General features: G+C 44.0%; 2 protein-coding genes across 12 annotated transcripts in view; one reads left to right on the forward strand and one right to left on the reverse strand.

The window, feature by feature from the left end:
• The window catches only part of LOC109901251 (zinc finger protein 583-like), an 880,650-nt gene that overhangs the window by 54,652 nt on the left and 802,327 nt on the right, over nt 1–23,671 (forward strand). The window lies entirely within an intron of this gene.
• The window catches only part of LOC109901176 (zinc finger protein 606-like), a 67,423-nt gene continuing 44,785 nt past the window's right edge, over nt 1,034–23,671 (reverse strand). The window contains exons 1-6 of one of the 2 annotated variants that reach the window (XM_031836558.1): nt 14,138–14,898; nt 13,751–13,875; nt 13,477–13,569; nt 11,612–11,776; nt 4,225–4,336; nt 1,034–2,426 (exon numbers count right to left, since the gene is read on the reverse strand). In XM_031836558.1, the coding sequence (XP_031692418.1) occupies nt 1,465–2,426; nt 4,225–4,336; nt 11,612–11,776; nt 13,477–13,569; nt 13,751–13,875; nt 14,138–14,414 (1,734 nt within the window). In that variant the 5' untranslated portion in view covers nt 14,415–14,898 and the 3' untranslated portion in view covers nt 1,034–1,464. Of the gene's footprint in view, nt 2,427–4,224; nt 4,337–11,611; nt 11,777–13,476; nt 13,570–13,750; nt 13,876–14,137; nt 14,899–23,671 lie in introns of those variants that run through there. The other variant, XM_020497222.2, reaches the window with a different exon arrangement.

Below are 23,671 nucleotides of genomic sequence, written 5' to 3' on the forward strand. Positions count from 1 at the left end.
TTTTGACTGGTGCTGTATCTCATGATTTACAAGAAGACACCTGATTGATCCATTGTGGAGGCTGTGGGGATGGCACAGTCCATCAGTGTTATTGAAATTGTGGTTATGTAACAAACAATGGTGCAACACTAACAAAAATAATAAATGCGCTTTCTCCCTTGTTGGATAGCGGTTGCTGTCCATGGTTTTGAAACATGAATTGGATTTAATTGGTGCCTTTTCCTAGACCATGTTGCTATGTGCATAATAGCAAAGTTAACCAGCATATTGGTGTTGAGAACAATGCCGGAGGCAGCAGCAGAACGAGGAGATGAGAAAACAGCCCTTGCCTTATTGTCTAAGAAAAGTGAGGAGAGGAAACCCAAACTTAATTAGGTTTATAATCAATAGCCTAACTGTGAAATGTGCCTGGCTTTATAAATCATCAATATACCTACAGAAATAAGACCTGCTTCTGTTACCTGTTTTGACTGTTTAATAGCCTACTGATTCCATGAGCCTACGCAACGATATGCCAAGCAAACCATTACACAAATCCGTCTGTTTTTAATCTTTGCTTTGCTGTAATAAAGGCTTTCCACTTTTTTTGTTAGAACAGCCTTTGGTATTATTTATCATTTATTTAGTGTTGACACTACCAAATTGTCTAATTTTTCTTGATCTCCTTATTATTACTATTATAATAATAATAAGTCATTATCATTAGTAGGTTTAGTATAGCAACCTTGTATAACCACCATCGAGCTAAAAACACATCCTGTTTAGTCTTAATACCGTAACTTACTTTGGACTATATTTCAATACTTCTATAGGATACTGTATCAATCAATCATTCATTCATGTCATCACACGAGTCATTCATGATGTGAAATGCAATCTAGTATTTTAAATTTTAAAATAAAATAAAGCAAGTCTTGAATAATTAGCATAAACAATAACTAAACCGTTCCATTTCAGAAATTGCATTCACAAATTAATTTGACAGTTTTTAGACTTTGTAATTAAGGCATGAAAAAAAAACATTACAACATACTCTCTAGTATGCTTATACTTTATTACACATAATATACAAGCAGTGCTGGCTCCTTACCTCCTTTTTGATCTCCAGTATTTCCCATAACTAGTCACATTTATTCCACTTTCCCTCCTGAGCAACCTGTAAATATTCCCACCTTTTTGAGTTTATTTGTCATGTCCTCTACATCCATTTTGATGTAACGGTGTTCAGAGTTTGTTATGACCATTGATATAAAAATCATTGATGCAATTATGATATGCTATAGGCATAGCCTGCCCACTCATTAGGCAGGATTAGGGGGCCGCCCATCCTGTTGATAACCCCTGATCTTCTCTGTCTCATCATACTCATTATTTCTTCAGTTCTCATCCAGTTCCCTACTACATCCAAAACCAACAGAATTAACTACAAACTGACTAATACTACATTAAATATACTACATTACACTATACATGGGCCGTGTGCATTTTCTGCTGGTGTATCCTGAGATAGCTCCTCTCTGAGAACCTCTTCCCACAGTGTGTACAGGCGAAAGGTCTCTCTCCCGTGTGGACTTTCAGGTGCATCTTCATATGGTGCTGGCGGGAGAACCTCTTCTCACACTGGGGGCAGCTGTAGGGTTTCTCCCCTGTGTGGACCCTCTGGTGCCTCTTCAAGTTGGACGAGTCTGAAAAACTGGCCCGGCACAGGTGGCAGCCGAATGGTTTCTCCCCTGTGTGCATCCTCTGGTGGATCTCCACCTGTTTGGGCAAACGGAAGGCTTTCCCACAGAACGAACACGGGAAGCGCTTCTCTTTGGCGCCGCCACCTTTACTGATTCCATCTCTACTACTGTCATTTGTCAATGGGCTTGTGTAGCCCTTTAGTGTTGAGGCACGGGCATTGTCTGAGGTCTGATTTAACATAAGGAGAGTGTGAGGAGGATGAAGGCCAGGGAGTGTCTGTGTTGTCGCAGGGTCCATGTTCCAGTTGATAGATCCTATAGAAGGCAGGCTGAAGGCAGCACCTGTTAGGGGGTTAACCTGAGGTGCCATCAATCTCTCTGACTCACAACTATAGGAGCAGGACGGAGCATCGCTAGTCGAGTCAGTCTCTTCTCTCTCCAGCCGCATACCGAAACCTCCCCGTCCACGCAGACCAAATCTACGCCTCGTCCTGGTCTCAGCCAGTCTGATGTCATGGAGACTAAGTTCAGCTGTTGTTTTGTGTTCGACAGTCTGTTTCTTGTTAACATTGTTCTTCCGCAGCCCAGAGTTGAAGACACTGTCCCATCCACTGACCTCCACTATGTCGCCTCTGGTCCTGGCCTGCTCAGTGATGTCGTCCCCCGGGCCATTGACTGCACCCGTCTGGGTCTGGGAATCCAAGATGGCCACCCAGTCTCCCCTGTTAGCCTCCAGCCAAGCACCTGCAGGAAGAGGTTAGAAAATAGATCTTAAAAACATGGCAGAGAAAACTACATAGGGAATTTGACTCAATAACTTGGTCAAGTTCATACATTATGTGTGTTTTGTATTTAAACATAAGTTGTACTGATTTCATTTTTATGAATGAAGAAAATAAATAAATAATAATAGCCAGGTGCATCACTATTCCCACTGAAGATCTATTACTATTAGTATGTAGGCTATATGTATACTGCTCAAAAAAATAAAGGGAACACTTAAACAACACAATGTAACTCCAAGTCAATCACACTTCTGTGAAATCAAACTGTCAACTTTAGGAAGCAACACTGATTGACAATAAATGTCACATGCTGTTATGCAAATGAAATAGACAACAGGTGGAAATTATAGGCAATTAGCAAGACACCCCCAATAAAGGAGTGGTTCTGCAGGTGGTGACCACAGACCACTTCTCAGTTCCTATGCTTCCTGGCTGATGTTTTGGTCACTTTTGAATGCTGGCGGTGCTTTCGCTCTAGTGGTAGCATGAGACGGAGTCTACAACCCACACAAGTGGCTCAGGTAGTGCAGCTCATCCAGGATGGCACATCAATGCGAGCTGTGGCAAGAAGGTTTGCTGTGTCTGTCAGCGTAGTGTCCAGAGCATGGAGGCGCTACCAGGAGACAGGCCAGTACATCAGGAGACGTGGAGGAGGCCGTAGGAGGGCAACAACCCAGCAGCAGGACCGCTACCTCCGCCTTTGTGCAAGGAGGAGCAGGAGGAGCACTGCCAGAGCCCTGCAAAATGACCTCCAGCAGGCCACAAATGTGCATGTGTCAGAAACAGATTCCATGAGGGTGGTATGAGGGCCCGACGTCCACAGGTGAGGGTTGTGCTTACAGCCCAACACCGTGCAGGACGTTTGGCATTTGCCAGAGAACACCAAGATTGGCAAATTCGCCACTGGCGCCATATGCTCTTCACAGATGAAAGCAGATTCACACTGACAGACGTGACAGAGTCTGGAGACGCCGTGGAGAACGTTCTGCTGCCTGCAACATCCTCCAGCATGACCGGTTTAGCGGTGGGTCAGTCATGGTGTGGGGTGGCATTTCTTTGGGGGGCCACACAGCCCTCCATGTGCTCGCCAGAGGTAGCCTGCCATTAGGTAATGAGATGAGATTCTCAGACTCCTTGTGAGACCATATGCTGGTGCGGTTGGCCCTGGGTTCCTCCTAATGCAAGATAATGCTAGACCTCATGTGGCTGGAGTGTGTCAGCAGTTCCTGCAAGAGGAAGGCATTGATGCTATGGACTGACCCGCCCGTTCCCCAGACCTGAATCCAATTGAGCACATCTGGGACATCAAGTCTCGCTTCATCCACCAACGCCACGTTGCACCACAGACTGTCCAGGAGTTGGCGGATGCTTTAGTCCAGGTCTGGGAGGAGATCCCTCAGGAGACCATCCGCCACCTCATCAGGCGCATGCCCAGGCGTTGTAGGGAGGTCATACAGGCACGTGGAGGCCACACACACTACTGAGCCTCATTTTGACTTGTTTTAAGGACATTACATCAAAGTTGGATCAGCCTGTAGTGTGGTTTTCCACTTTAATTTTGAGTGTGACTCCAAATCCAGACCTCCATGGGTTGATAAATTTGATTTCCATTGATCATTTTTGTGTGATTTTGTTGTCAGCACATTCAACTATGTAAAGAAAAAAGTATTTAATAAGAATATTTCATTCATTCAGATCTAGGATGTGTTATTTTTAGTGTTCCCTTTATTTTTTTGAGCAGTGTATTTATCTCTTACTTTGCTCCCCCATCTTTAGTCCACTCAGCAGATCAATGCTCTCTGGTCCGTCCTCTATCGTCTCCTCTTTGACCAGCAGCAGATCAGGCTTTCCATCCTCCATGTCTACTGACTGTAAGAGATAGAGTGAGAGGATGTTGGATCAAGAAATCTGATATGAGCACCCTGCTATGGAGCATCTTCTGATCAGACGAGTGATTGCTATGAGTACTATGCAAATGTTAGTTGATTTGATCACTTGACATTCTTTATTGGTTTGTTAATTCAAAGGCATGGTCCCACACTTAAGACAAAATTAATCAAGATCAGGGCTTGTATTCACAAAGCGTCTTAGACTAGAAATGTGGCCGTAAATACTGAGAATAGAGACATTTTACTCCTACTCTTATAGGTAAAAATAAAAGCTATGCGTGAAGCCTCTTCTAGTCGACAGATATTTAGGACCCCTCATGAGTTGTCCTAACCGATTAAGAGTTACCAGCAAGTGTCTTGATAATAAGAAAAGGCAGAGGATCCTGTACCCCATGCAATTGTTTTGGAGTTCAAAGAATGTTTTGATATTTCTATATGATCAACCAATAAATAATCTACGCTGAACAAAAACATACGTAATATGCAACATTTAAAAAAGAAGTACACATCAGAGTTGATCAGGCTGTTGAGTGTAGCCTGTGGAATGTTGTCCCACTCTTGAATGGCTTTGTGAAGTTGCTGGATTTTGTCGGGAACTGAAACACCCTGTTGTATGCGTCGATCCAGAGCATTCCAAACATGCTCAATGGGAGTATGCAAGCCATGGAAAAACAGGGACATTTTCAGCTTCCAAGAATTGTGTACAGATACTTGCGACATGGGGCTGTGCATTATCATGCTGAAACATGAGGTGATGGTGGAGGATAAATGGCACGACAATAAGTCTCAGGATCTCGTCACTGTATCTCTGTGCATTCATGTTGTCCATAGCTTATGCCTGCCCATACCATAACCCCACCACGGGGCACTCTGTTCACAACGTTGACATCAGCAAACAGCTCGCCCACATGACGCCAAACACATCGTCTGTGGTTGTGACGCCGGTTGGACGTACTGCCAAAAAGACGTTTGAGGCGAGTTATGGTAGAGAAATTCACATTCAGTTCTCTGGCAACAGCTCTGGTGGACATTCTTGCAGTCAGCATGCCAATTGCACGCTCTCTCAAAACTTTAGACATCTGTTGCATTGTGTTGTTTGACAATGCTGCACATTTAGAGATAGGACTGTTTTATTGTCCCCAGCACAAGGTGCACCTGTGTAATGAACATGCTGTTTAATAAGCTTCTTGATATGCCATACCTTTCAGGTGGATGGATTATCTTGGCAAAGGAGAAATGCTCACTAACAGGGATGTAAACTAATTTGTGCACAACATTTGAGAGAAAAAAAGTTTTTTTGTGCATATGGAAAATATCTGGGATCTTTAATTTTAGCTCATGAAACAAAGAATGTACATGCTGTGTTTATATTTTTGTTCAGAATAGATCTACATGCTATCTTTTGCGCTTCTGACAATGATTTTACATGAGGCCTAAGTCACATGATATGCCTAAATACTTATAACCACTAGGCTAATAAATAATAAAATGTTTCTTTTGATTATTCAATTAACATACATCGTGTTATTTCAAGTTATGAGTTGGGCAATTGATTAATAAGCAATTGACAGCATCTAGGGCCTACGGTTTGATGATTATTGATAGACCTTTCAAACGTTTTATGCAACATTATCAAGTTGATGCCTAGCCTACCGTGCCAGAAGTAATTTAGAGAATTGTTGAACGGGAGTACGCGTGTGTTGATATAACAGCTATCCAACTTCTACTTTTAACAACCATACTGTATGATTCAGTGCAATATGCCTATCGCATTATAAATGTCTTAAAAGATTATGCATGCCAACATTAGGAAAAAATTAAGATAAGGCAAAGTTATCGTGTCAAGTGAAAGTTATAAAACATTTTACCATTGCAACGTTTGACGTAAAGTTACATTCATATCAATAAAAAAAAATTCAACAACTCGGAATCCACCTGTTGTAAATTCAATTGATTGGACATGATTTTGAAAAGGCACACACCTGTCTATATAAGGTCCCACCAGTTGACAGTGCATGTCAGAGCAAAAAAATCAAGCCATGTGGTCGAAGGAATTGTCCGTAGAGCTTCGAGACAGGATTGTGTCGAGGCACAGATCTAGGGAAGGAGCACCAGAGTTCCTCTGTGGAGATGGGAGAACCTTCCAGAAGGACAAACATCTCTGCAGCACTCCACCAAGCAGGCCTTTATGGTAGAGTGGCCAGACTGAAGCCACTTCTTAGTAAAAAAAGGCGCATGACAGCCCGCTTGGAGTTTGCCAAAAGGCATCTAAAGACTCTCAGACCATGAAAAACAAGATTCTCTGGTCTGAGGAAAGAAAGATTGAACTCTTTGGCCTGAATGCCAAGCGTCACATCTGGAGGAAACCTTGCACCATCCCTACAGTGAAGCATGGTGGTGGCAGCATCATCATGCTGTGGGGATGTTTTTCAGTGGCAGGAGACTCTTCAGGATCGAGGGAAAGATGAACAGAGCAAAGTACAGAACGATCCTTGATGAAAACGTGCTCCAGAGAGCTCAGGACCTCAAACTGGGGCAAAGGTTCACCTTCCAATAGGACAACGACCCTAAGCAAAAAGCCAAGAAAACGCAGGAGTGGCTTGGGGACAAGTCTCTGAATGTCATTGAGTGACGCAACCAGAGCCCAGACTTGAACCCGAATGAACATCTCTGGAGAGACCTGAAAATAGTTGTGCAGCAACGCTCCCCATCCAACCTGACAGAGCTTGAGAGGATCTGCAGAGAAGAATGGGAGATACAGATGTGCCAAGCTTGTTGAGTCAGACCCAAGAAGACTAAAGGCTTCAACAAAGTACTGAGTAAAGGGTCTGAGTAAAGAATTGTGTGTAGATTGATGAGCATTTATTTATTTTTAAGGCTGTAACTTAACAAAATGTGGAAAAAGTCAAGGGATCTTAATAATTTCTGAATGCACTGTATATATACACAAAATAATGTGGTACCCCTTCAAATGAATGGATTTGGCTATATCAGCCACACCCGTTGCTGACAGGTGTATAAAATCGAGCACACAGCCATGCAATCTCCAGAGCAAAATTTGGCAGTAGGATGGCCTTACTGAAGAGCTCAGTGACTTTCAACTTGGCACCGTCATAGGAGGCCAACTTTCTAACAAGTCAGTTCATCAAATTTCTGCCCTGGTCAACTGTAAGTGCTGTAGGCGGTAGGCCACACAAGCTCAGAGAACGGGCCGCCGAGTGCTTGAAGCGTGTAGTGCGTAAAAGTAGTCTGTCCTCAGTTGCAACACTCACTACAGAGTTCCAAACATCCTCTGGAAGCAACGTCAGCACAACAACTGTTCGTCTGGAGCTTCATGAAATGGGTTTCCATGGCCGAGCAGCCACACACAAGTCTAAGATCACCATGCGCAATGCCAAGTGTCTGCTGGAGTGGTGTATATCTCGCCGCCATTGGGCTCTGGAGCAGTGGAAACGCGTTCTCTGGAGTGATGAATCATACTTCACCATCTGGCAGTCTGACGGATGCCAGGAGAAGGATACCTGCCCACATGCATAGTGCCAATTTTAAAGTTTGGTGGAGGAGGAATGATGGTGTGGGGCTGATTTTCATGGTTTGGACAAAGCCTCTCAGTTCCAGTGAAGGGAAATCTTAACGCTATAGCATAGAAAGAATCTAGACGATTCTGTGCTTCCAACTTTGTGACAAAAGTTTAGGGAAGGCCCTTTCCTGTTTCAGCCCGACAATTCCCCGGTGCACAAAACGAGTTCCATACAGAAATGGTTTGCCGAGATCGGTGTGGAAGAACTGGACTGGCCTGCACAGAGCCCTGACTTCAACCCCAGCGAACACCTTTGGGATGAATTCTTCTGAACCGGAAGTCGTCTAAACCGGAAGTATCAGAAGTCTTCTGAACCAGAACCCCCAACAGAAGCAAGCCAGCTAACTAGCTAGTAGTCAGCTAACTAGCTAGTAGTCAGCTAGCCACTGCTAGCGGTCATCAGCTACCTCTAGCACGAACAACCTTCGCCAGTCTGCACAGCACGACTCAAATCAGAGCAAATCAGACTTATTTTTCTCCATATCTCCGGATTCCTACCGCAAGCTCTGAAACTTTTTTTTTCTTCACATGGATCATCACAGCTAGCTAGCTGCTATGCGAGTGGACACTCCTGGCTAACGTTCCTGTCCCGAAACAAGAACCAATTGGCCTGGAGCTAGCGCTGCCAGGCCCATCTCTCGGCTAGCCAAAGAGGCCAATTGGCCACTCCCTGGGCTACAATACCTATTTTACCAACTGGCAAAGGACCCCCGCCGACCCATCACGACTGCACCACCGACGTGATTTGCCCGAGGGGGGTTTCTCAATTGGCTCCGCCGTTAGCCTGCTAGCCGCGGCCTGTTAGCTGTCCAGAGCACATCGGACTGTTAGCGTAACACCCCGGCCATCCTACAATCTAAGCTTGATGCCCTCAATCTCACACAAATGATCAATGGACCAACCAGGTACTACACCAAATCCATAAACACGGGCACCCACATAGATATCATCCTGACCAACTTGCCGTCCAAATACACCTCTGCTGTTTTCAACCAAGATCTCAGCGATCACTGCCTCATTGTCTGCATCTGTAATGGGTCCACGGTCAATGCCTTCCTCACCATCTTAAATAAGCATGCCCCTTTTAAAAAAAATTGCGCCAGATACAGATATAGCCCATGGTTCTCTCCAAACCTGATTGCCCTTGACCAGCACAAAAACACCCTGTGGCATTCTGCATTAGCATCGAATAGCCCCCCGTGACATGCAACTTTTCAGGGAAGTTAGGAACCTAAATACACAGGCAGTTAGGAAAGCTAAGCCTAGCTTTTTCAAGCATAAATTTGCATCCTGTAGCACAAACTCAAAGAAGTTCTGGGACACTGTAAAGTCCATGGAGAATTAGAGCACCTCCTCCCAGCTGCCCACTACACTGAGGCTAGGAAACACGGTCACCACCAATAAATCCAGCTGGCCATGCTTTCCATCTGTCTACCTCTACCCCGGTCAACAGCCCTGCACCCCCCATAGCAACTCGCCCAAGCCTCCCCCATTTCTCCTTCACCCAAATCCAGAAAGCTGATGTTCTGAAAGAGCTGCAAAATCTGGACCCCTGCAAATCAGCCTGGCTAAACAATCTAGAACCTCTCTTTCTAAAATGATCTGCCGAAACTGTTGCAACCCCTATCAACCCCTCTTTCGTATCATCTGAGATTCCCAAAGATTGTAAAGCTGCCACAGTCATCCCCCTCTTCAAAGGGGGAGACACCCTAGACAAACTGCTACAGACCTATATCTATCCTACCCTGCCTTTCTAAGGTCTTCAAAAGCCAAGTTAACAAACAGATTACCGACCATTTCAAATCCCAACGTACCTTCTCCGCTATGCAATCTGGTTTCAGAGCTGGTCATGGGTGCACCTCAGCCACACTCAAGGTCCTAAATGATATCATAACCGCCATCGATAAGAGACATTACTGTGCAGCCGTATTCATCGACCTGGCCAAGGCTTTAGACTCTGTCAATCACCACATTCTTATTAACAGACTCAACAGCCTTGGATTCACAAATGATTGCCTCGCCTGGTTCACCAACTACTTTTCAGTGTGTCAAATCGGAGGGCCTGTTGTCCGGACCTCTGGCAGTCTCTATGGGGGTGCCACAGGGTTCAAATCTCAGGCCGACTCTCTTTTTTGAATACATCAATAATGTCGCTCTTGCTGCTGGTGATTCTCTGATCCACCTCTATGCAGACGACACCATTTTGTATACTTCTGGCCCTTCTTTGGACACTGTGTTAACTAACCTCCAGACGAGCTTCAATGGCATACAACTCTCCTTCCGTGGCCTCCAACTGCTCTTGAATGCAAGTAAAACTAAATGCATGCTCTTCAACCGATCACTGCCCGCACCTGCCCGCCTGTCCAGCATCACTACTCTGGACGGCTCCGACTTAGAATATGTGGATAACTACGAATAACTAGGTGCCTGGTTAGACTGTAAACTCTCCTTCCAGACTCACATAAAGCATCTCCAATCCAAAATTAAATCTAGAATCGGCTTCCTATTTCGCAACAAAGTATCCTTCACTCATGCTGCCAAACATACCCTCGTGACCATCCTACCAATCCTCGACTTTGGCGATTTCATTTGAAAATGAAGTGAAGTGTCTCCAACACTCTACTCAACAAATTGGATAGTCTATCACGGTGCCATCCGTTTTGTCACCAAAGCCCCATATACTTCCCACCACTGCGACCTGTATGCTCTCGTTGGCTGGCCTTCGCTTCATACTCGTCACCAAACCCACTGGCTCCAGGTCATCTACAAGTCTCTGCTAGGTAAAGCCCCGCCTTATCTCAGCTCACTGGTCACCATAGCAGCACCCACCCGTAGCACGCACTCCAGCAGGTATATCTCACTGGTCACCCCCCAAAGCCAATTCCTCCTTTGGCTGCCTCTCCTTCCAATTCTCTGCTGCCAATGACTGGAACAAACTGCAAAAAGCACTAAAGCTGGAGACTCATATCTCCCTCACTAGCTTTAAGCACCAGCTGTCAGAGCAGCTCACAGATCATGGCACCTGTACATAGCCCATCTGTAAACAGCCCATCCAACTACCTCATCCCCATACTGTATTTATTTATTTATCTATCTTGCTCCTTTGCACCCCAGTAATTCTACTTGCACATCTATCACTCCAGTGTTTAATTGCTATATTGTAATTACTTCGCCACCATGGCCTATTTATTGCCTTAACTCCCTTATCTTACCTCATTTGCACTCACAGTATATAGACTTTTTGTTTTCTTTTTTTCCACTGTATTATTGACTGTATATTTTGTTTATTCAATGTGTAACTCTGTGTTGTTGTGTGTCAAACTGCTATGCTTTATCTTGGCCAGGTAGCAGTTGCAAATGAGAACTTGTTCTCAACTCGAGATGTTTGACGATCAGGTGGCCACTTACACTACATGACCAAAAGTATCTGTCAAGTAGGTGGGACTCATGACTAAAGAGGCTTCCTGGATAGCTTATTTTTTTAACCATAAGAGTAGGAGTAAAATGTCTCTAGTCCCAGCACTTACGACCAATTTTCTACTCACAAGACTTCTAAGAGTAAGAGTACTGATCTAGGATCAGGCCCCCACCTGTTCAGCACTCCTACTCTGAGAGTCTTTGTGGATACGGGCCCTGACCTAAAGCCAAACAGACAGTAGCTCACAGTGGACTCACCTCAGTGAGACGGTGTGTGGTCCTGTGCTGCTCAGCTTGTTCCTCTGCGGGTTCAGGAAGAGGTGTAGTCTGGTTGTCATCTATGACCATGATCCCCTCAGTGTTCCCCAGACCCTCCTCACACCCCTCCTCCTTCACTAGCAGCCCCTCTGGGCCCTCCTCCTCCTGGAAGAGACAGCTGATACAGATTACACTCCCTCAGGTACGTACACACACTACGTTTGAGTCCTATACTGTGTAGTTACAGAATTATGTAATTGTTCATGGTAATTCATCATGGTGGACATAAATATGATGGTGTGGGTAAAAGTCTAACAAACCCAATTAAACTATTCTGACATGTACCGTAGGTGTTTGTTCATGTGTGGGTTTTTGTAGGTATATTTAGTAAGTCTATAATGGTTATAAAGCGCTGTTGGGTGTATGCAGAATAGGGTGAGATCGGATGTGATGTGTACTAAAGAAAGTCTTAGAATAAAAAGTCCCATTTTGTGTTTTTTTTAAACATAAACAAGTTTTAAATTACATAATAATAAAAATACACCATAAAAATCAGCATGAACTTGATGAACTGCATTAATTTTCTCATTAAAAGTGTCTTGAAGAAAAATGTAAGTACTTGAATTAAAGTAATTACATATGCATTTGTACATAGTACAAACAATATATAACATACTTTAGGGTTATATATGCCTTATATATATCACACAGTGCCTGGATGCAATATTATACCCAGGAATATTGAACACTGAAATCTGTTACTCTTGTTATTCCAAGTGTATCTGTGGATATTTTCTGCTGACAACAATAAAAATATATATTTGTCTTCAATGGTTAATTCTAAACATCAGAAATTAATCGAGTGGAATGGTTTTTCTGCTGGTGTATCCTGAGGTAGCTCCTCTCTGAGAACCTCTTCCCACAGTGTGTACAGGTGAACGGCCTCTCTCCCGTGTGGACCTTCAGGTGGATCTTCAGATGGTGCTGGTGGGAGAACCTCTTCTCACAATGGGGGCCGCTGTAGGATTTCACCCGTGTGGACCCTCTGGTGCCTCTTCAGGTTGCCAGCCTGGGCGAAGTGCATGTGACACTGGGTACTACTGAAGGATTTATCCCGTGTGGAACTACTGGTGGAACCACCTTCTGGAGGCAGCTAAAGCCTTTGTTACAGAACATGCAGAAGAACGATGTGGCTCCCCCTCCCTGAACCTGGCTCTAGCCCTGTCATTTGAGTTCAATACCTGATCGAAAAGGCCGTGTGAATTGGAAGGCCCCATTCACGTGGACACTGGGTTGCGATCCCTGAACGCCTGTAAATGGAAGCGGGACTTGACATTTGGATTTGTCTCTAAGCTTTTCATGTATTCTCGGGACTCGACATTTGGATTTGTCTCTAAGCTTTTCATGTAATCTAAGAAGTCTGTCCTGTGAGTGTCTGTCTTCTAGGTGAATATCTGCATTCCATGTGAAAGGAATGTCACCCTCCACTTTCTCAGTCACTTTATCTACCACTATAACTTCACCTTTCTTATCTAGGCACCCTTCAGAATATACACTACCACTGTACTGGTTCCAGTCTTCTCTAGACAGATCAATATGTGTCTCTAAACCCAAGGGCATGTTGCCAGGGTCCATCTCTGTAGCGTAAGAACAAGACAGATCATCACCTCCAGTGTGTAACGCATCACCATCTACACAAGAATTAACAGCCCTTTGGCTCTGGTGAAATACCGGTAAATACTCTGAGACGGGAGCAGGAAGACAGCCCAGTCTGCCCAGCCCCTCTGGGTCTGATCTGTGGTCAGATCCTGTGCATTACAGTTAAATGTCTCTGACATTAGGATGGCGTTCGGCGTGCCACTGACCTCTGCGATGCTGTGTCGTGGATCCTCTTCTTCAGTCCTCTCCTGCTTGACCAGGGACGATCCTCCAGGACTTGCAGCCTCTGCGTCTGCATCCTGACACAAGAAGAGGGGAGGTTATTACCGATACATGAGTATAATTGGATAACAATGTCGTAGGGAAGTCTCACAAGCTCCCCTATGGCAGATAAATGAGGATGTCTATCTAAGCAAGTGAGTAGCTGAGGGCAGCCTTTCTGAAATATACTGGCTACATTTGATGTACTGTTACACTAACCTCTATCACAATAACATTTTGGGTTGAGGTTCCACTCCCCTCATCAACAGTGATTGGTTGGTCATCTCTCCATGTATTGTGTCCCACTGGCTTCACAAAGCTCCTGTGGCCTCCAGTGAGATGTCCTTCACATGAGAGTTATTGGGGGAAAATAGGTGGTTAGGTTAGGTACTGTCAATGCTGAACCCTATATTGTACAATATTGACAGTTTTGACAGTCTAGAATTGGCCAGGATGTAAAATTGTGTCTTTGTGCAATTTAGCTAAGTAATCTGGAGAATTACTGCATACGATCCAAAAACTGTCCAAGACCCAATTCTGGTTAACACATCTAGTTACACATGTACAGAGGGGTGCCCCGCTGCCTCGGCCTTCTGCAAAATGTACCTCTTTCCATTCCTCTGTATCGGTCGAGGATCTTGACACTACTGGGACGACTGGAGTGTGCGCGCTCTCGCGTTGTCTTCTCGGCGCGCTCCCGTGACACCTTCAGCTCTAGTAGCTGTAGTTTCCTCCGCAATACCCTGTTTTCTTTCTGGCTTTGAGTTATTTCCAAACGAAACACTGCATAGTCGTCATCCACGAGTTTACAGACCTCTGCCACGGCTGCATTCGCTAACACCTCCATGATGGAGGCTATTTGAGTGTGAAAAACCATGGCCATTGTTTGCTAACGACTAGCAAGCTAGCGTTACAGAGATAACATATATCAACCAAGTCCTGTCTCCAACGCGATTTAAAGAGGCATAAGTATGTGATGCTGAGCAGTTAAATTAATAATAGTTTGAGTTCCATTGTGTTAATGTCTAAATAAAAACCCTAAAGAGAAAATTGTTCTTGGTCATGTTTACGTCAATACTTATCTGGTTTTTAAATGGCGGTTGGCAACCAAAAAGGTGCATTACCGCCACCAATTGGACTGGAGTTTGAGTCGATTACACGTGGTTTCCGTTAGGGAAGGCCTAGTCTGAAGTGCGCTCGGCAATAACTCGTTCTAAAAACCGCAATTGTTTTAAAAAACTTTGGCAAAGAGAAAAGTCTACAAAACGCAATCCACTCTGTTTGTTACAAATTCTAGTTTTGGAAACAGAAAACTGTATGGAGATCAAATGTATAATAATCCATCCATCTTCTCCCACTTCTGGCCACCGGGCTTCCTCTCATCACCATATTTGGTCGTGAGTGGAAATTCCAACCGGATGCTTCAAATTAATACATCTGGTGAAATATCTGGCTCATTGTTCTATCTGTGGTGGCGGTGTCATAATATCCCTAAAACCTAGCGGTCAAACACGGAAATGGTTCCAATAGTTTTTCCACCATTCATTTTTACAATAGGGGATTTTAGAAACACTTAAATTAAGGGCTGTGTTTTGTGTAGCTTTACCCTGGTGTTACGTTTTGATAAGTATGTAATTCTCTCAGACAAGGTGAATTTGATCAATATTCAGCTCTATTTACTCTCAGATTTGAAATGCTAATTAGCATCAAAGTAGACATCATGCAAGACTACAAATCCCTGCAAGGTCCTGAACGTCATATCTAGCTGGCACCGTAGCTAACAGGTCAATTAAGAAACGTAGCCAATTTATTAATTACTACATTTAGCTAACATTGGATAGTTAATGCAGAGTTTGCCTTGATTCTACAGTCTCATCCAGATCATCATGACATTTGTAGTTTTTTACGATAGCCACATTAGCAGCCGATTAGCATTTAATTTGTTGGGGTTAAATACAGGCGAATATATTGATAAAAGTTACTGTTCCCACATTTTGTTAGGTTACAGCCTTATTCTAAAATGTATAATTATTTTTCCCTCATCAATCTACAGATTTTTCCCTCATCAATCTACAGACAATACCCCATAACGACAAAGCAACAACAAAAACGCGAAAATATTGCTATTTATAAAACAAAATAAACTGATATCATATTTACATAAATATTCAGACCCTTTATTCAGTACTTTGTTGAAGCACCTTTGGCAGTGATTACAGCCTCGAGTCTTCTTGGGTATGATACTACAACCTTGGCACACCTGTATTTGGGCAGTTTCTCCCATTCTTCTCTGCAGATCCCCTCAAGATCTGTCAGGTTGGATGAGGAGCCTTCCTTCAAAGCTATTTTCAGGTCTCTTCAGAGATGTTTGATAGTGTTCAAGTCCAGGCTCTGGATGGGCCACTCAATGACATTCAGAGACTTGTACCGAAGCCACTCCTGCGTTGTCTTGGCTGAGTGCTTCGGGTCGTCGTCCTGTTGGAGGGTGAACCTTTGAACCAGTTTGAGGTCCTGAGCGCTCTGGAGCAGGTTTTCATCAAGTATCTCTCTGTACGTTGCTCCGTTCATCTTTGCCTCGATCCTGACTAGTCTCCCAGTCCCTGCTACTGAAAAATATCCCCACAGCATGATGCTGCCACCACCACAATGCTTCACTGTAGGGATGGTGCCAGGTTTCCTCCAGATGTGACGCTTGGCATTCAGGCCAAAGAGTTCAATCTTGGTTTAATCAGACCAGAGAATATTGTTTCTCATGGTCTGAGAGTCTTTAGGTGCCTTTTTGCAAACTCCAAGTGGGCTGTCATGTGCCTTTTATTGAGGAGTGGCTTCCGTCTGGTCACTCTACCATAAAGGCCTGGTTGGTGGAGTAGTGCAGAGAAGGTTGTCCATCTGGAATTTTCTACCATCTCCACAGAGGAACTCTAGAGCTCTGTCAGAGTGACCATCAGGTTCTTGGTCACCTCCCTCTACCTCCCCCGATTGCTCAGTTTGAACTGGCGGCCAGCTCTAGGAAGAGTCTTGGTGGCTCCAAACGTCTTCCATTTAAGAATGATGGAGGACACTGTATTTGGGGACCTTCAAAGCTGCAGATATTTTTTGGTACCCTTCCCCAGATATGTGCATCGATACAATAGTGTCTCGGAGCTCTACGGACAACTCCTTCAACCTCATGGCTTGGTTTTTGCTCTAGAATGCGCTGTCAACTGTGGGACCTTATATAGACAGGAGTGTGCCGTTCCAAGTCATGTCCAATCAATTGAATTTACCACGTGAACTCAAATCAAGTTTAAGAAACATCTCAAGGATGATCAATGGAAACAGGATGCACCTGAGCTCAATTTTGTGTGTCATTGCAAAGGGTCTGAACACTTTATAAAGTATTTCTGATTTTTTTAAATACATTTGCGGGGGGAAAAAACCGTTTTGCTTTGTCATTATAGGGTCTTGTGTGTTGATTGCTGGGGATAATTTAAAAAAAATCATTTTTAGAATAAGGCTGTAATGTAACAAAATGTGGAAAAAGTCAATGGGTCTGAATACTTTCCGAAGGCACTGTACACAGTTATCAATACGTAATGCCATGTTAAACCTACACAAACCACAGCCCTTAATTATTGTGCATTTTCTTACCCCCTTTTTCTCCTCAATTACGATCTTGTCTCATTGCTGCAACTCCCCAACAGACTCGGGAGAGGCAATGGTCGAGTCATGCGTCCTCCAAACATAACTTGCCAAGCCACTTGCTTAACCCGGAAGCCAGCTACACCAACGTGTCGGAGGAAACACTGTTCAACTGACGACCGTAGTCAGCCTGCAGGCGCCCGGCCCGCCACAAGGAGTCACTAGAGCGCCTGGCCAAACCCTTCCCTAAACCGGACGACGCTGGGCCAATTGTCTGCCGCCCTATGGGACTCTCATAGCCTGGGATCGAACCCAGGTTTTTTGTACATACAGTATGACAGGAGTTTACACGTTTTGTTCCAGCCTTTCACTAACACACTTCGTTCAACTAATTGTGGTCTAAATTGTAGACCATGAATAGTTGAACCTGGTGTTTGGGCTGGGCAGAAAATGAAAACTGTAAATACCAACCATATACAGTGCATTCAGAAAGTATTCAGACTCCTTTTTCCACATGTTGTTGTGTTACAGCCTTATTCTAAAATTGATTAAATAGTATTTTTCAACTAATCAATCTACACATAATACCCCATAATGACAAGCAAAAACAGGTTTTTAGTAATCTATGGCAAGACCTGAAAATGATCAGCAACCAATTTGACAGAGCTTAAAGAATTTTGAAAAGAATAATGGGCAAATGTTGCATAATCCAGGTGTGGAAAGCTCTTAGAGACTTACCCAGATAGACTCACAGCTTTAATCACTGCCAGCAGTGCTTATACAAAGTATTGACTCAGGGGTGTAAATACTTCAGATAATTCTGTATTTAATTTTCAAGTAATGCGCACAAATAAAAAATAAAAATAAACATGTTTTCACATTGTCATTATGGGGTATTGTCTGTAGATTGGAAAGAAAACAAATATATTTAATCCTTTTTTAATTCAGGCTGTAACAACAAAATGTGGAATAAGTAAAGGGGTATCAACCTGCTGAAGAAGTACAATGGGAGAGAGAAGGGTGTGGCTTTGATGGCCGTGGAGAACAAGGAAAAAGAGAAGGCCCTGCTACAGGTGCACTGTGGCCGAACTCTCCTGCCGGAGCAGTCGAGACAGCTAGACACGCTGATTATGCAATTCGGCAGGGTATTCTCGCCCTTCCCAGGACAAACAGATGTCCTGTTTCATCATATTCACACTGAACCCGGCAAGAAGGTGCATATCCGGCCTTACAGGATTCCTGAGGCCCGCCAAGTCATCGCAAAGAACCAGGTAAGGGAGATGCTGAGGATGAGGGTGATCGAGCTATCGAGCTATCTACGAGTGAGTTGTCCAGTCCTGGTCCCCAAACCTGACCATAGTATGAGGCTCTGCAATGACTTTAGGGGTGTAAATGCAATCTCTACGTTCAACGCGTATCCCATGCCCCGCGTGAATGAACTCCTGGAGTGCTTATGAAAGGCCAAGTTCATCACCACCCTGGATTTGATGAAGGATATTGGCAAGTGCTGGTGGCTCCAAAGGACCACCCAAAGACTGCCTTCGCCACACCAGAGGGTATTTTTCAGTATCTGAGGATGCCCGTCGGACTGCATGGGGCTGCGGCAACTTTCCAACGCCTCATGGATGCCATTCTACGGCCCCATCAAGAGTACGTAGAGGCGTACATCGACGATGTGGTCATCCACTGCGAAGACTGGGATAGCCACCTCCTGCGACTACGGTCAGTGCTCGTGAGCCTGGAGGCTACATGGCTGACGGCCAATCCCAAAAAATGCTGCCTGGGTCTGTCCGAGGCGGAATACCTGGGTTACACCGTGGGGAACGGAAAAATATGCCCACAGGCAGAAAAGACCAGGGCCGGCAGAGAGAGGAGAAAGAAAAGTCTTTGCTTCTACAAAGGAGAGGCCGTACCTTTCGGAAGGGAGAGAAGAAGGGGATACACCACCTCTTGGGGATGGTCACCGCGGATCCGGACGACCACCCGAAGAGAGCTCTCCATGGACGGATCATGAAGGCGGTGACACACTTGTGATTTATGTTATAGTTTAAAGCTACTCACCTTGTGTTCCTTGGTCTTGTGAAGAAGAAGATTTGTGTTTTCCGTGGAACATTATCCTTGATTGCGTTGGAGTGTTTGAGAAGGAAAAAAATACCTCAGTAGAGAACTTTGTTCAATTAAGAAAACCTGCTCCTGACTAGTTTTTTCCACCTTTCCGCTTTAGAGCAACCTCCAAGTACTTGGTCCGCTCACACTGTAAACACAAATTGTGCAGAAGAGCATATTAATTACAGTATATAATAAACTCTTTGCTGTACACATAGAAACATGATATTATAAAATGTAATCTCCAGTCAAATCACATTTTATTAGTCACATGTGCCGAATCTAACAGGTGTAGACCTTACAGTGAAATGCTTACTTATGAGCCCCTAACCGACAGTGCAGTTTAACTAAAATACAGATAAGAATAAGAGATAAAAGTAACAAGTAATTAAAGAGGAGCAGTAAATAATAACAATATATACAGGGGGGTGCCGGTTAGTTGAGGTAGTATGTACATGTAGGAAGAGTTAATTAAAGTGACTATGCATAGATGGAGAGGGGAGGGGGGGGGGATGTGAATAGTCTGGGTAGCCATTTGACTAGATGTTCAGGAGTCTTATGGCTTGGGGGTAGAAGCTGTTTAGAAACCTCTTGGGCCTAGACTTGGCTCTCAGGTACCGCTTGCCGTGTGGTAACAGAGAGAGTCTATGACTAGGGTGGCTGGAGTCTTTGACAATTTTTAGGTCCTTCCTCTGACACCGCCTGTATGGAGGTCCTGTATGGCAGGAAGCTTGGCCCCAGTGATGTACTGGGCCATTCGCACTATCCTCTGTAGTGCCTTGAGGTCGGAGGCCGAGCAGTTGCCATACCAGGCAGTGATGCAACCAGTGCTCTCGATGGTGCAGCTGTTAAACCTTTTGACGATCTGAAGACCCATGTCAAATCTTTTCAGTCTCTTGAGGGCGAATAGGTTTTGTCGTCCCCGCTTCACAACTGTCATGGTGTGCTTGGACCATGTTAGTTTGTTGGTGATGTGGACACCAAGGAACTTGAAGTTCTCAGCCTGCTCCACTGCAGCCCCGTTGATGAGAATGGGGGCATGCTCTGTCATCTTTTTCCTGTAGTCCACAATCATCTCCTTTGTCAACCCCATCTCTAACACTAATTCAAGTACAGTATGGAACCATTGGAGATTTATCTGAAAAAATGGCCATAGTCGTGGGCAAAATATTGGCACCCTTGCACGTTTTCAAATAACAAACATTTTCTTCCAGAAAACTATGGAGTGACAAGGAGGAAATGGTGATTGTGCTTGAATCTGAAAGTGCGGCAAGTGAAGTGTGTGATAATGAATGGAAAATAGTAAAATCAAAGAATGAAATAAAACGAGCACAAGTTGTAGTAGAAGACAAGGACCTGTCCAATAATTAATTTCTTATTGGACTGCAATTTTTGGAGAAGGAGATTCATTTGGGAAATCCATCTGTAATATCAAAGACTGTGAAGAAAGCAGTGGAAAAGGTGGATTCAATCAATGTGACTAGAATTAGCCTTGTTTTGGTTAATTGTGTTGATGAAGAACAGAAGAAGTGTGCACTGGATCTGGCAAAATTGTCCACGTCAGAAGTAACATTTATTGATCCTGATTGGCACAGCGGTCTAAGGCACTGCATTGCAGTGCTAGAGGCGTCACTACAGACCCGGGTTCGATCCAGGGCTGTATCACAACCGGCCGTGATCGGGAGTCCCATAGGGCGGTGCACAATTGGCCCAGCGTTCTTCGGGTTACGGGAGGGTTTGGCCCGGGTAGGCCGTCATTGTAAATAAGAATTTGTTCTCAACTGACTTGCCTCGTTAAATATTTACATTAAAAAAATTATATTCGGAGCAGGGCGTTTGCCAAAGGAGTTATAGCTGGAGTCTTGTTGGACATACAGTAGATGATAAATACCTTCATCAGAAAATCCCTACGAGTGGTCAGCGCACGTCGCATGACCCGTATGGTAAATGGAAGGAGGGAGAAAAGCCTGTCAATGTTGTTGTTGTTTGAGGAGACTACCTGAATATGTGAAGCTTGGATATGTGAGGTATGCTTTGAGAGGATTTGTGTCCGAACCATTACAGTCAAATCAAATGTTATTTGTCATGTGCGCCGACTACAACAGGTTACAGTGAAATGCTTACAAACCCTTAACCAACAATGCAGTTAAGTAAATAAGTGTTAAGAAAGTATTTACGAAAATAAACTGAAGTTTAAAAAAAAATGTAATAAAAAAACAACAACTAATAATTAAAGAGCAACAATAAAATAACAGTAGGGAGGCTATATTCAGGGGGTACCGGTACAGAGTCGATGTGCGGGGGCACATGTTAGTCGAGGTAATATGTACATGTAGGTAGAGCTAAAGTGACTATGCATAGATAATAAACGATGACAATGCAAATAGTCCGTGTAGCCATTTGATTAGTTGTTCACAAGTCTTATGGCTTGGGGGTAGAAGCTGTTAAGCCTTTTGGACCTCGACTTAGCACTCCGGTACCGCTTGCCATGTGGTAGCAGAGAGAACAGTCTGGGGTGGCTGGAGTCTTTGGCCATTTTTAGGGCCTTTCTCTGACACCGCCTGGTATAGAGGTCCTGCATGGCAGGAAGCTTGGCCCCAGTGATGTACTGGGTGTCGTGTCTTTGGCTCTGCCGGATTAAGTGATATGACATGCTATTCTATAAAATAATTTCTCTGTAATTAATATTACCTAATTAAGCTAATCAGGTAGATAATTAACTCGAAAGTCGGGGCACCACGAAAGAATGTTCATAGATCTGTTATCTTCCGAATAAGCTCTTAAAGACCTGGTAATCTTTTACATCAATAGCAGTCAATATTAAATCGGCACCTTATTTAGTCTCATCTGAACGTTGTAAATTCTTTCACGAACCCTGGCTAACAAGTTGAATCAGCAATACAACATTTTGTTTAATTATTAATTAACTAAATACCTAAATAATCCCACAGAATGGATCATACATTGATTACAAATGATGTCATAAAGAAAACGTCCCTGGTGGATGGAACAGATACGACGACTGGTTAACACAAAGAGAGGGGGTTGGGTTTGAGTGAAAGAGCGGGAAGACTGAGTAACAAAGGGAGAAACTATGCTATCATAACTACAGTATTTTATGCCTTCTAAATTACCGCCCATTTGAAAAAGGAGAATGCAATAAATATTTACTCTGAGCTGCGCTTCGGTAGATTGGTCGTAGATCGTAGGCTGGGTTGTCCAGCATGGATCTCTGGTCGTCTGAAGACTGTCTAGTGGTGAACTGGAGCGTGGTAGAATGGGTCCTCTCCGAGTCTGCGTTTAGCGACTGCTGCTAACTCAATGGCTAGGAGGTATCACTTCTGGAGTGAATAAGAGTTCAAAGTTCACACCAAGTTGCCATACTTTTAAGCTCATGCTTTATTCTGGCTGGTATAGTCGAAATTCATCCTTTTGGTATGTTGACCGTCATCTTCACATTGAAATTTGATGCTGGTTTCGTTAGGTTATCTGAGCCCTTTTAACGTAAGACCGTCGTCCTAACGTCCTCGGAACAGAAAGTTACATCAAGGGCTTTATATAAGAGGGGAGAGAAGGGTGTGTTTCATAGTTTATAACCAATGTCTGTTCACATGGGCAGGGCCATTGAGTTGAGCATAGTTCACTCATGAAAACCCAATTCTCTCATTTGGAAGCTAAAATTACATTTAATCTTTTCACAAATAGTTACATATTTAAACATTTAAATTGCACAACAATTCCATGTGAATCTGATGACTAGAATGTGTAGACTTTCCAAGATACAGTTCATGTCGTCCTATCATCAGTAATAATGTCTCAGACGCCAACTGATCTGGCATTATATTCATTTTTCAGCTGGTTGGATTACCGAAATATGGTTCCATTCCCATCTTTTGATGTCACCAGACTCTCTCTCAATGTTATCCAAGGGATTTTCAATAGTCACATCGGTAGAGTAGAGAGAGAAAAAAGGGGAAAGGCATTTATCAGGGTCATAAACCTCCCCCACTCAGGCCAACGTCATGACATGGGCCATACACAGTACACTCTGTAGTGCCTTGCGGTTGGAGGCCAAAGAGTTGCCATACCAGGCGGTGAAGCAACCAGTCAGGATGCTCTTGATGGTGCAGCTGTAGAACTTTTTGAGGATCTGAGTATCCATGCCAAATCTTTTCAGTCTCCTGAGGGGAAATAGGCATTGACGTGCCCTTTTCACAACTGTCTTGGTGTGTTCGGACCATGATAGTTTGTTGGTGATGTGGACACCAAGGAATTTGAAACTCTCAACCTGCTCCACTACAGCCCTGTCGGTGAGAATGGGGGCGTGCTCGGATCTCCTTTTCCTGTAGTCCACAATCATTGTAGAAATCGTAAAGGATATGGTCACGTGTCAAATGTTTGCAGATGGGAGAA

Source organism: Oncorhynchus kisutch, linkage group LG12 (assembly GCF_002021735.2).
Source record: "Oncorhynchus kisutch isolate 150728-3 linkage group LG12, Okis_V2, whole genome shotgun sequence".
NCBI lineage: Eukaryota > Metazoa > Chordata > Actinopteri > Salmoniformes > Salmonidae > Oncorhynchus > Oncorhynchus kisutch.